The sequence below is a fragment of the Danio rerio genome, chromosome 5 (genome assembly GCF_049306965.1).
Source record: "Danio rerio strain Tuebingen ecotype United States chromosome 5, GRCz12tu, whole genome shotgun sequence".
Classification (NCBI taxonomy): Eukaryota; Metazoa; Chordata; class Actinopteri; order Cypriniformes; family Danionidae; genus Danio; species Danio rerio.
Window position 1 is genome coordinate 65,236,869 of NC_133180.1, and position 14,075 is coordinate 65,250,943.

General features: G+C 32.8%; 1 protein-coding gene across 3 annotated transcripts in view; it reads left to right on the forward strand.

Annotated features, from left to right (window-relative positions):
- rasa4 (RAS p21 protein activator 4) overlaps positions 1-10,793 on the forward strand; it is a 104,354-nt gene extending 93,561 nt beyond the window's left edge. The window contains exons 16-21 of one of the 3 annotated variants that reach the window (XM_005171995.5): positions 1,079-1,251; positions 2,778-2,915; positions 3,078-3,213; positions 3,974-4,094; positions 6,874-6,932; positions 9,386-10,793. In XM_005171995.5, coding sequence (XP_005172052.2) covers positions 1,079-1,251; positions 2,778-2,915; positions 3,078-3,213; positions 3,974-4,094; positions 6,874-6,932; positions 9,386-9,513 — 755 coding nt within the window. In that variant the 3' untranslated portion in view covers positions 9,514-10,793. 3 annotated transcript variants of the gene reach the window in all.
- Positions 10,794-14,075: the final 3,282 nt, after the last annotated feature.

Here is a 14,075-nt window from a genome sequence, read left to right on the forward strand (position 1 = left end):
TCTGTGGAAATAGCAGCGTTTGAATGACATTTTAGCTTTCTCTGCTATAACATTACAGGCCACGCCCCTTTGCTGTGCAGGGTGTGTTCGCATGGTGAATGCATGTAATCTTAAGCGTTTGTGATCTCACTAGCCTGGATGTATTTTTTTGTAGTGCCTAAACTTTGTTCGTTGTAGGCTTTGCTAACTCTGTAAAAGTCAATGTCTCCCTTGAACTTTGAGCGTCTTACATTCAGAGATGTTGTTTATGTTCACACAGCTACATTACACATCAACTAAAGTTTAAATTGTCTTAGCAGACCACCCCTTTAAAACGGTGTGCTCTCCAGCATACACATCCTGTTTCATGACATAGCTTTAATTGTGCTTTTTAAATTGGAAGAACAATCTGTTAACATGCTTAAAAATGTGTTGTATGGTAACTCTTTAAGGCAGCGGTTCTTAATCCCATTCCCTGAACATTTCGTATTTCGTCAGACGTTCAATTTAATAATACTGTAAGTGCCCTGCAAAGGATATTGCACTATGATTATAAGGAGCATTGACACCAGTTTAAAGGGACCATGCTTCATCCAAATAAAATGACATTTTAGTGTATGATATGGACCCATTTTATAAGACTCTTTTTATATTCGTGGGTTTCTCAGTAGCGGAAGTCATCATAGTTGGAAAAACTTAGAGCTCAGTGAATAGGAGAGTACGACAAATCATTTTTAAACTCCTGTATCACAATTTGCTGAAACGAATAAAGAAAAACTCCACAATGGTGTTGGCAAGACTTTCAGAAAAAGAAAACAAATAGTGTGAGACTGACAACGGCAGCCAGAAAAGAGAACAAGGTCAAATTTACTGTCCTGCTCCTAGATGCTGTATTAGAAATGCCTCCCACAAGCGATAATTAGTTTTTTTGTAATTTGATAGATTTTTAAGACCGTTAATTGCTTCATAATAGTCTTGTGAAAAGGGTTCATTGTATTTCTTTTTTATGGAAGTATATTAAGTCACACATCACGCTTCTTCAGTCTTCAAATAATCACTTATCTTGCTGTTTCTTGTGTTTACTTTATTTTGAATCCAGATCTTGAACTTCAGACACGAATGAGCCTCCAGTGCGGCACTATGGAGAAAGAGGGTTTTCTCTTCCTGCACAGGACCAAGGACAAGTGTATGCCAATGACTTCTCCCTTTAAGAAGTACTATGTGACGCTCAGTAAGGACACGCTGTCTTATTCCAGAACTCTGCACTCTAAGGTGGGCAGCAGTAATGGCTTTTTTTTTTTTTTTGTTTTTTTTTCATCAAATATATATATTTTCAGCAACAAGCTGCAAAGAAACAACTAACATGTACAGTACATACAGAGAGATATTTTGCATATGGTTGTACATGAATGTCATGGGATTTTTTCGTTGCTATAATTTACTGTTGTATCTTATGAATACCTGTTTTAAAGGCTAGATTTATTAGTATACTTTTGTCCAAGACCTAGACTTTCTTTCTTTAAAACTGACAAAAACCCATGAATATTTTTTGATTATATGTATTTTTAAACTGACTTGTTGTTTTTGTATTATTTAAAGATGTCTGTAGTTTTAATTTTTTTATATTTTTATATATATATTTCTAATAACTGATTTATTTTACCTTCGTCATGATGACAGTAAATAATATTTTACTTGATATTATTCAAGACACTTCTATACAGCTTAAAGTGACATTTAAAGGCTTAACTAGGTTAATAAGGTGAACTAAGCAGGTTAGGGTAATCAGGCAAGTTATTCCATAATGATGGTTTGTTTTGTTCACAATCGAAAAATCTTAAAGGGGCTAATAATTTTGTCCCAAAAATAGTTTTTAAAAAATTAAAAACTGCTTTTATTCTATTAATTTATTCTAAGAAAAAATATTATCAAACATACTGTAAAAATTTCCTTGCTCTGTCAACAGTGACAGTGTTTACCACTGTTGTTTTAGTATTATTTATGTGATTATTATATATTTTATTCATATTTTTAGAATATAGATCCTTTAACAGGGGTCCCTAAACTCTTCTAGAATAAATAAATAAATAAATAAATAAATAAATAAATAAATAAATAAATAAATAAATAAAGTTTCTAGAAATAAAGTAAGAGGTTAATTAGCTAGCCTATGTGTGTCTAATTAGGGTTGGAATTAAACTTTGCAGGACACCGGCCCTTCATGACTGAGTTTGGGCACCCCTGTTATATAGAATCTATTTATTAAATATACAGATGAAGTCAGAATTATTAGCCCCCCTGTTTATTTTTCCCCCCAATTTTTTTTGTTTAAGAGAGAGATTTTTTTTAACACATTTCTAAACATAATAGTCTTAATAACTTATTTCTAATAACTGATTTATTTTATCTTTGCCATGATGACAGTAAATAATATTTCACTACACATATTAAACACTTCTATACAGCTTAAAGTTACATTAAAAGGTTTAATTAGGTTAATTAGGTTAACTAGGCAGGATACGGTAATTAGGCAAGTCATTGTATAATGATGGTTTGTTCTGTAGACTATCGAAATATATATATATATATATATATATATATATATATATATATATATATATTGCTCTGTAATACATCATTTGGGAATTATTCAAAAAAAGGAAAAAGAAAATCAAAAGGTGGCCAATAATTCTGACCTCAACTGTATATATATTTTTAATAATTAAAAATATTGTATATTATGTTGATTAAAACCCTTAAAGCTATATTAATCAGGCGTTTGGTCTTTGACTCTATAGAAGAGCTCATCTATTTCCCTGCCAAAGATCCGTGCGGTAGAGAAGGTGGAGGAGAAGTGTTTCGGCAGTGCCAACGTCATGCAGATCATCTCCAGTGAAGACTCAGGCCAGCAGGAGACCCTATACCTCGACTGCAAAGTTAGTGCTTCACTTCATATACAAACAAATCCTCAATGAGGCTTTTCATAGGCACTGATTCTCAGACACTTGTTTGTTGTTTGGCGAGACTGTAAGAATGGGGCCTGAAAAAGCTAAAAAGGCTTATTTGATGTTTCATTGTTTAAAACTCTTTGTCTGCAGAGTGTAAATGAGTTGAATCACTGGCTGTCGGCTCTCAGAAAAGCCTGCAGTCACAACACAAACACTATGAGCTGCTTTCATCCCGGCATCTACAAAGCAGACAGATGGAGCTGCTGCCATCAGAAGGAGAAATCAGGTACTGCAAAATATTACACTGTGTTTTAGCTAGTATTGAGCTAATGTTTTTTTCTGTAGGCTGCATTTATATTATATATATATATATATATATATATATATATATATATATATATATATATATATATATATATATATATACAGCACAATTTTAATATAATTTAAAATGATATTCCTATTTTAATGTATTTTAAATGTACAGTGCTCATCATAAATGTGTACACCCCATTTTAATATCCTTTCTCGGAAAATTTAGGCAATAAATGTTGTGTGTTTAAACAAAACTGATTTATTAAAGAGATATTTTTTATTAGGGCTGTCAAATAATTAAAAAAATTAACATAATTAATCACACTTTTTTTATTATTAATCATGATTAATTACAAAACGTAACTATTATTAAATGTATTAACTATTAAATTTAAGTGGATTATACATATATAAAACAATTAGGATATCCAAAAAAGCCTCAGGAATTGTGTCGATTCAGCTCATTTTCAATAAGTAGTTTGAAGAAGCAGCAAAAATAATTTGAGTGTATATATACTTTTTCAGATTGGCACATTTAACCTGGTAAATCTGGTTTTGGCACATGTGATGTTGATATAATTAGTTGATTTGAAGTTTGTAATATTATGATTATCCCAATAATTGGTTGGTTTACGATTTTAAGTGGTGTAATGTAGAGTGCTCAAAATGGGGGCAGCCACTTTTGCACTTTAAAAAAAAGTGTCTTTACTGACTGAACTCTTTGTTCGTAGACCCCGGCTGTGATAAAACCCGACATGGAGTGACTCTGCAGGAATGGTACGACCCACTGGACCCAGATCTGGAGGCTCAGCTCATCTATCAGCATCTCAGCAGCGTCCAGCATGCCATGCGGTAAGTGAGAAACAATCTACGATGTACCGTTCAATTTTTTGCAAACAATACACAGCTGATTTTATCTCGGTGGAATCAGAATGACCATTACACCTTGGCGTGTACATTATTTTCGAATAATTCAAAAGACTGTTGTCAGTTATTCTAGATCAGAGATGCCCAGAGTCGGGCCTTCAGGACAAAGTTGGCTAATTGTAACCTTTGATTTGGCCCACCATCCCATCTGAGAAGAAAGTGAAAAGGATGGAGAGGGTTGGGGCGAATGCCTTTAAACGAGAACGCATTTCTAATTCGATGTAACGTTTTTTGTTTGTTTTATTGCTGAACTACAAAAAAAGCTAACTAAAATCAAATGTTTCAATTAAATGTAAATGAATCCGATTTTTAAAAATGTAAACAATGTCACTCGACGGTGTCATGGTCACCAGCGATCCAACCTGTGGAGAGATCACTGGTAAACACAGATCACATAGAACTACAAATTTGCCATTTATGAACTACAATTCCAGTCATGCATCACACACACACTCACACCGGTTCCTGATCCTGACTGATGGCAAACACAAAGCTGAAGCTGCTCATGGACTGATTTCAGGGCTATATACGCAGAACACAAACACACAGACTTTGCTTAGTTATGTTGAACTGTGAGTGAACATTACAACGTGTTTTCCTTTGTCTTGCTTTGTTTTTGACCCTCGCTATGTTGTGTTTGTTTTCGTTGTATGCTGCCTGCCTTTTTTGACCATCTGCCTGTTATTTTGACTATGACTCTGAATTGCCCTTTTACATCTGTTTGCTCCTGTGTTGACCGTTGCTTGCCTGAACATTCTCTGTTCAATAAAGACTCTGCATTTGGATCCGCACCTCTGTTCTCAACGTCACTTCACGTTACAGATGAATAGAAGACAATGCCAAAAAACATAGATGAGCAAATCAAAGCAAAAACTAGTGTAACTGCATTATGTTATAAATGAGATGTGTTTATGTTTTTACTGTAATAAGTTCATTATAAAATGTTTTTTTAAAATGCTGTATGGTTAATATAAAGCAATGCTTTCCAGTTATTTTTAAATATTATTTTAAGACTTCACACTTAGATATTGCTTGATAATAATAGCAGGGTGGATGGGGTGGATGGGGGGTTTCTTCAGAAAACAAAGATAGGGAGTAGTTTTAGACAGGCTACTTCTAGTGAGTTTAGATTAATCTGGTTGCCTTACTAATGATTACAGATGAGAGGCCAGCGGCGATCAATCATATCACGTGCTCCTCTCGAAATTAAGCTAAGGTCACACAAGAGTTTGTGTGTGCGAAATTCTGTCGTGTGGCGCTGCGAAAAGGGGCAGGAATAAACAATATTATTAGGCATTAAAAAAGCGAGCGATTGCTCTATGTTTTAAATTTCTGTCCAGAGAGGTCATTTTTGATCCTCAGTTAGTCTCACACAGTCAAGTGATGCGATTTGATGCATGACCCCGCGTTTCCGGTCTGACGCATTTGCGTGCGTATGAATAAAAGGCCATTGGAGGAAAAGCCCAGTGTGACCGCAGCTTTAGTTTGTGAAACTTCACTAAATAAATTAGAAAATTGACCATAACTATATTTACCTTCAGCCCACTAGCCTCAATCAAGGTTGGTGTAATAAAGTTAGATGACTGCCTGGCCAACGGGAATAAGGAGGCTGAGAACCGACAAACTTTTAAATAATTTTTAATGAAAAATAAAACTCTCTCGTCTAGCTCTGGCGTCTCTTCTCATTTAAGCTTCCAGGGCAGGTGATGCATCTTGGTGTCTCTGATTATCTCATTCATGCCACCCGTCTCGTACGCCGTCACAGCTCTCAGCCCCACCCTACTCACCACAGTTTGTTTTTGGCCCTTATTAAAAGAAAAAGTTTTTGCACCCCGTCTCTAGATTTACTATGATCGCCTCGTCTAAAGACATTGTTCAAATGTTTTCAAAACATTTGTCAGGTTTTTATTCTCAAACCACTTCTATGTTTAGGACTAGTTTCATGCCCATCTTATGCAAAGCATTCTTTTTATGTTTTGAATTGTTTTATGGGACCTTGATCTGTCTTCCAACAACTTTAAAGTTTGAAAAAGTGGCTTTTACTCACATTTTTAATAGTTTAATGGGCTATATCATCTGGGTTGGGGTTTTATATAATGGGACAGAAACCTTGTAACAAACAAGCTACATTTTTTGTTATTTTACAGACTTATTTCTCTATATACTTTTTCATTTACATTAGGTTATTTTAAACTGCTAACATGTCAATAAAAGTCACTTTGTTAAAGTTGAAATTTCGACATCAAAAATCAACCGAGCTGAGATCAACATCCCATAATATAATTCACAACCGTAAATAAACAGAAAACACTTGTGAATCACAAAATATGGAACAGATAATTAACAGATTTTTTTTTAAGTGCAGGTTGTGAAATCATGCAAAACAAAGTGATATGGAAATGTCAGGAACTGCTTTAGCTATGTGTTTATCTAAAATATATGCACAATTGAGTAAGTTCATCTGCAACTCAGAATCAACATGTCTTATAGTGACATTAGGTGACATTAACACACTGAATTGTGCATTTAATTATGCATAAATATAATAATAATAATATAATTTAGTTATAAAAATGTAATTATACACAGTAGTTGAACATGTTTGTATTGGTTTTGTATTACTTCTTTGTATATGTTTTTCTCAAATGTATGTCAGTGTAAGTCTAGAAGTGCTAAAATGGTGTTTTGTGCTTTCTTTTGGCAGAGATAAGTATTATAGGTTGCGAGAGCAGCAGGGAATTCAGGAGGCAGATTCAGGAAGAGGTGAGAGACTCCGCTTAGCTTTCTTCAATGTTGGTTTCATTAACATAATTTAAAACTATTAAAAATAACATTTTTAGTAACAGAAAAATTAAAAAAAAAGTATATATAATGTCAGTCAAAAGTTTTAATAGTAATAATAATAATTACATATTTTATATGTTTTTGAAAGACATTGCTTATGCTCAGAAATATAAAAAGGTAATATAATATAATATAATATAACATAATATAATATAATAAAAAATTAATATTAAATATATAATTATAAATTAAAAATAAAAATGATTATAAAATTAAAAAATATATATTTTATAAAATAAAATAAAATTATAAAAATGCAATAATCATCCAACATGCAATAAAAAAGTAATATTGTGAAATATGACTTTTTAATGTTTAAATATATTTAATGTTAAAATACATTTATTACATTTACTCCAGACATCAGTATCACATGATCCTTCAGAAATACCCACATATTGTTATTTACTGCTCAGTTATCTTTTATTTATAAGGGTTCTTAATATTCTATTTTTTGGAAACCATTTTTTTTTTCAAGGATTCTTTTAGAATTTTTTATACTTAAGAACTTATATACTTTCACTCTTATAAATATAATATAATATAATTATAATATAATAATATAATATTCATTAATTTTCTTGTCGGCTTAGTCCCTTTATTAATCCGGGGTCGCCACAGCGGAATGAACCGCCAACTTATCCAGCAAGTTTTTACGCAGCGGATGCCCTTCCAGCTGCAACCCATCTCTGGGACACACACACATTCACACACATACTCATACACTACGGACAATTTAGCCTACCCAATTCACCTGTACTGCATGTCTTTGGACTGTGGGGGAAACCGGAGCACCCGGAGGAAACCCACGCGAACGCAAGGAGAACATGCAAACTCCAAACAGAAACGCCAACTGAGCCGAGGCTCGAACCAGTGGCCCAGTGACCTTCTTGCTGTGAAGCGACAGCACTACCTACTGCGCCACTGCTTCGCCCATAATATAATATAATATAATATAGCAGTAGTAGTGTGATATGGCTGTATATTGGCACTGGTGGGAGCCGTGCTTTGGCTCAAAGCCGCAGGCCAGGAGCTTAAGTGTCTCAACAGTGACGATATACAGCTGTATACGATATACAGATATATTGCGTATATACAACAGTTTGACGACATAACCGTGTATATCACAAAAATACTTTTGTACAAGAACTACTTTCTTCCACTATTCAGTCATCTGCAGCTGACCCAGGCACGTGCACACATAGGGCTCAACCTGTGCAGTGCACATGCCCTTTTTAGTCTTGGATAGAAAGTGCCCTTCCAAAATGATCAAAAGTGCCCCCGCGACACCCCACCCCCTCCCCACCCTCCCCACCTCCCATCACCCACCTGAAGTGGAATCTAAAGTGATGGCAAAACAATTGATAAGGCTGAACAGCTCCATATACAGAGATTTCCCAGTATTTTTATAATACACCCCAAAAAAGTCAAAGCAAGATTACTATGGTATAAATACAGCACTACAACATACAAAAGAGACAGAGCGAATTAGTGTCACTCACCTGTTATATAATGATTTGTTCAGCTGTACAAAATGCTGTTTTTCTTCCTCTAAGGACTTATTATGCGGTCTCTGTCACCATTTTGTGACGAAACCGTCTTTGCTCTGCTCAGTGCCAAGCTGATAGCCACTGGTGCGCTAAATCTCCGAAATTCTAAATATTTAAAATAGGCACCATCCTTACAACTACATTCTCGACTAAAAAAGCCTCAAAAGTACATTATGTTGTCCAACAGCTGCAATATTTGTCAAACTGTATTGAGTCTATTGGCCTGCTGTCACTCTATGTGGGCGGAGTAATACAGGAGGGTGAAGAGGCTGTAAGAGTGCTGCTATTGCAGAATATCTATATAATGTAATATTGTTGCATTCTTGCTTAATAAAAGCTTTAAATAATAATTTGATTTATTTAACAGACTTCCAACGAAACCTCTGGTAGATTATCACATTTTCAACAAACATAATGCGCAGCAAAAAAAATGTCTTCAACATATTTCTAGAAAAAAAAATCTATTTTGAATGATTTTTGAAGGCTCAAGTCATTATAATAACTAAGAAAAATAATTAAAAATATCAAAATGGCAAAACTACTAAAAACCTTAATCATTGTAACCTTATATAACCTAGTATTTTCTCAGGTAAACACACTTTATCATTAATAAATGTTGATAAATGCTCAAATAATACATTAATAACAATGCTTTCTTTAATAATCCAAATTCAGTCTTAATTTCAATGTAATATTTAACCAAAGTCCACATTAAAGCAGCACTAACACCAATTCTTATTTTTAAGATTACTTGTGTTGTGTTGACATAAATATGATGCTTATTCTTGTCAATCAATATGAACCATAATTTTGATCTTTCAGACCAGAAGAAATCTGACGGAGTGTCACAACTCTTCGACATTCTCCAAGACCTTCACGAAACTCATGCTGCGGTGGAGGAAGAGGAAAGATCGAAGAATAAAAACGTTTTTCTGGAACTACAAACGTAAACGAAAGGACGCTGGTTTGTAATGAATTTCACTTCATTCACAGTGTTATTCCGTCACTGAGCGGCTTCAAAAACATGCTCTTGTTACGACACAGACCAGAAAAGAAAGCTGAAAATGCTAAAAAGATTGCTTTGTTCTTGTATACTAGAACAGATGTTTGTTTTTTAGATGGATAGTTAGAGGAATGCAGTCACGAGTAAGGATAGTTGTGGTGTTTTCGCTGTGTGTTTGGCATTAAGGTAAGATGGAATATGGCATTAACTTACTGCATTGATTCAAATGGGTTCATTTTATTTGAAGGAATTTCAGATCTAATGGTTTGAATCACCATTCTTCCTTCATGTGCTTTTAACTTTAAAATGAAATGCTTAGGATTTGCATGTCAGCTCTTCCTCTGTGTATTTTTATTGTTGTTATTATTATTATTAAGTCAGTTTTATTTGAATATTTATATACACAGGATTGGTGGGGAAATGTTTGGAATAATTAGGATTTTTTTGTGCGTTTGAAAGATTTTAGGGTCCACTTATTTAATTAATAAGACATTACAGTTTTTCTCAGTTGCTTCGGTTTTTCACTTCAGATTGGCATTTCTTATTGATTTAAGCAAATTGCAAATGCTTTGGCTCACGTGTGCAAACAGTGGGTACAATTGTCTGTAGTTTGGACAAAAACAAATTGAATATGGCCTGTTGATCAATACTGATGAGTCGATTCTCATTTAAATTTCTCACAACTTCTCAATCTTTTTTCATCACAACTTCTCAATCTTTTTTCATCACACTCAAAACTGCTTATTCAATTATCAAACAATTGTACACACATTTACACCATAAATATCTGATATTAACATTGTTTATATTGTCTGCTGAATTGGTAAATGACCTCTAATTGCAATACACTTTGAGTCAACTATTTATCCATCAAATTTGGGAGAGTATAGCAGTCAACATTTGAAGTGGATCAAAATGTTTCATCGAAGTTGTCCAAAAACTATTCAGCAACACCCATTCTTGTCCTTCAGTAGGACAATTTTATCCACTTCAATTGTTGACTAATGTATATTCAGATCCAATCACTATCTTTTTTTTTTTGTGGAAAACTTCAAAAATCCTGAACTGCAGCATAATGCTTATGGAAGAGCAACTGGAAGACTTGTTTGGCCTGACCAGCAAGAGTGACAGGGTGTCCACCAAGAATATTTTTTAATTGATGTTTATTTTGTAGTATTTTTGTGTATTTGTGCTGACATTAGAAATATGAAATGTACAATACAGTAATTGGACCAGCAAGATTGCACATTACATGTGAGACATTCTCACAAAAATAAATGTAATATATAAATAGTGAGTGAGTGAGTGAGTGAGTGAGTGAGTGAGTGAGTGAGTGAGTGAGTGAGTGAGTGAGGGAGTGAGAGTGAGTGAGTGAGTGAGTGAGTGAGTGAGTAAGTGAGTTTGTTTGTTTGTTTGTTTATTTGTTTATTTGTTAACTTTATTTGTCCCCGTGGGGAAATTTTATTTGCAGCATACACTCAGACTCCTGACATTTCACATTTGATATATATATATATATATATATATATATATATATATATATATATATATATATATATATATATATATATATATATATATATATATATATATATATATATATATATATATATATATATTGATTTCTTCAGATATCATTATATTATATTATATTATTGATTTCTTCAGATATCATTATATTATATTATATTATATTATTGATTTCTTCAGATATCATTATATTATTCAATGCAGTTTTATAATTAAATAAATAAAAGATCTATATTCCCATTTATCTTTTTAAAATAAATAATTATTTAATACTTTTATTCAACAATAAAACAATATTTTCATGAGACAGTAAAGAGTTTTTTTTATTTATTTAAACATACTGAAATTTAAAAAAAATGGCATGATACATTTTTATTGTATTATATTCATCGTTTTTTAACTTCTTTCAAACACATTAAACAGTCTGAATTATTCCAAATCTTTTGAATAGTTTATTAATGTTTATTTAATGTTTTTTTTCTGTAAATCAATAGCAGAATTACTTCATTGTTGGATCTGAATCCCACACAGATCTGCCATTCGCAGTCTCTCAATGCCTTTTCCACGCGCGTGTCTGTCATTTTGGATGGTTTGTTGTTTGTCTTTTTATGATATGTAATTGTTCAACATGTTTGCACTGTGCATTTCACTAAAATGTGTATTCCTGTCATTTTTAAAAGTGGAACATTACTTCTTCTTTTCCCCTTAAAGGTGATGATGGTTAGTATTTGTCCACTAGGTGGCATTAGAGTATTAATAATAATGAAAAAGCTGACCTCAGCCATCAATAACCGATTTAAATGATACTGCAGACTTTTACTACCTTTTAATGAATAGTACACACACTCCATCATTTTTTTTCTAAACACAAAAAGCATAAATGTAACTCGAAAATTACTATGGGACTATTTAAGTTTTTTTTATATATATCTTTAAACTGTTTGTTTACTACCTCTGCTGTTTATCAGTTATTACAATTACATCTTAAAGCAACAATTCACACAAAAATGCTCATTCGCTGTTCATTTACTCACCATCTAAAGTGTTGATGACTTTTCTTCTTAAGCAGAACATTAAAGATGATTTTAGTTGCAAATATGGTCCTTGCTGATTCTTATAATCCATGTCAATGGCTGCCAGCACTTTGAGAGTGACAAAAACATACAGGCAAAACGAAATGAATACCTGTGGCTCCTGATAATGTCTTATGAGGTAAAATGGGTGCAAGATTTACATTTGATTCACATTCATAAGGTTTTTTTTTTTTTTTTGCTGTATGCATAAATATTTTATTTGAGTTCAATGAAAAAAAAATTATATGCATCTGGATTTATATATGTAGTCTTTTGAAGATTTATTTATTAAACATAAATCACTGAGCATGTGACCAGTTTGAATATATTATTTACTGATACATTTGGGCATGAGTATTACTTAATACAATGGTGCATCTGTATATTCATGCATTGGTTTGTCGTTATTAGTTTGAGACTGATATTTCGAGCATGTAATTATGAGATTGTTTTGTAAACATTATTATTATTAACAGCTCCTGGCAGTTAAAGTGGTGCCTTATGTTTACAAGAAAGAATGTTCTTACTGTTTTACACTACATATTTCTCCTTTTTCCTCCACCTCTCTGTCAGCTTCTCTCGTTCTTTTCTATCTTTTGAAGAAAACACAATATTGTTTTTCAATTCTGTATGCTTTTTTATTGACGGTTTTTGTCATACAGCTGCAGTTACATGCATGAATAGCATGCAAGGAGTCTTTTAGTTGTTATGAGGATTTTAAGAACTTACCAGCTGATTATTTGTTTCCACCTCGTCATGGAATTGGTTTGTTCTCTCCTAACAAAGTCCTACTTTTCTGACCCTGTTTTTAAAGATATTTTAGGCATGTTTTAATTTCCTCATGTTTGTGGAAGTATGTTCATGCAGCAATCAATCAATCAATTCTAATAATAAAAAAGACCTGAAAAGTATAAGAAATCTGCTTGCTTCTTTCTATTAACATGTTCTTGTAGTGGGGACAGTTGCAACACATTTTGCATTTTCTTCAGTTTCTTAAGTTTTATGTGGAAACCCAAAATTTTTATATAATAAGCTCACATTTATTAAACACCCATCCACATTGCTACACTGTAAAATCCAACATTCAACTTTATCAAATGAAATGAGTTTAGTTAACTCAAAATTTACTAAAAGTTAATTCTACTCATTTGAAAAGTGTTTTGAACTCAGCGTTGAAGGTAATGAGTTTATTAAATACCTCATTACTTCAACTTAAATGGAGGAAGTTCGTAGTACTCATATAGATTAGTTGTTTAACTCAAATAGTTTGTTGCAATCAGTTTACTCAAACGATTTGTGTTTATTTATTTACTTTATTTATTTATACAGGGACAATGTACAACATGACATGTGCCAGAGTTAGCTAAAGCTAATTTACATCTGTAGTCCCTGGGCAGGAAGTAACAAATTGAACAGTTATAACAAATACAATATACACTTACAGTACAATAAATACAACACATCATTGTGTTGCCTTAACTTATTGGGTTTTACAGTACTCAGTTGGTTTGAGTTCTCTTTATTCTTTTGGTTTTACTGTGCTTAAATTCCTTTGTTTACTCAAATAGATTAAGTTCACAATACTCATTAGGATTAGTTTTTTAACTTAAATGGTTTGTTGCAATCAGTTTCCTCAAACAGTTTGTGTTACTTTAACTTTTTGGGCTTTACAGTGTATAATATGTGTGTACTGTATAAATGAGAATATGTGCAGAATTTAAACTTGAACAGACAAAGTCAAATGTTGCAACAACCCACAGGGATAGTTGCAACATTCAATAAAATGCTTAAGTTATGTGTTGGCCATGGAAGAAACGCGATATGGGATAGCAAACACACAAAATATAGATTTTTTGTTAAAAATCTGGAACCCAATTATGTTTTATATCAGTAATCCTGACTTGTA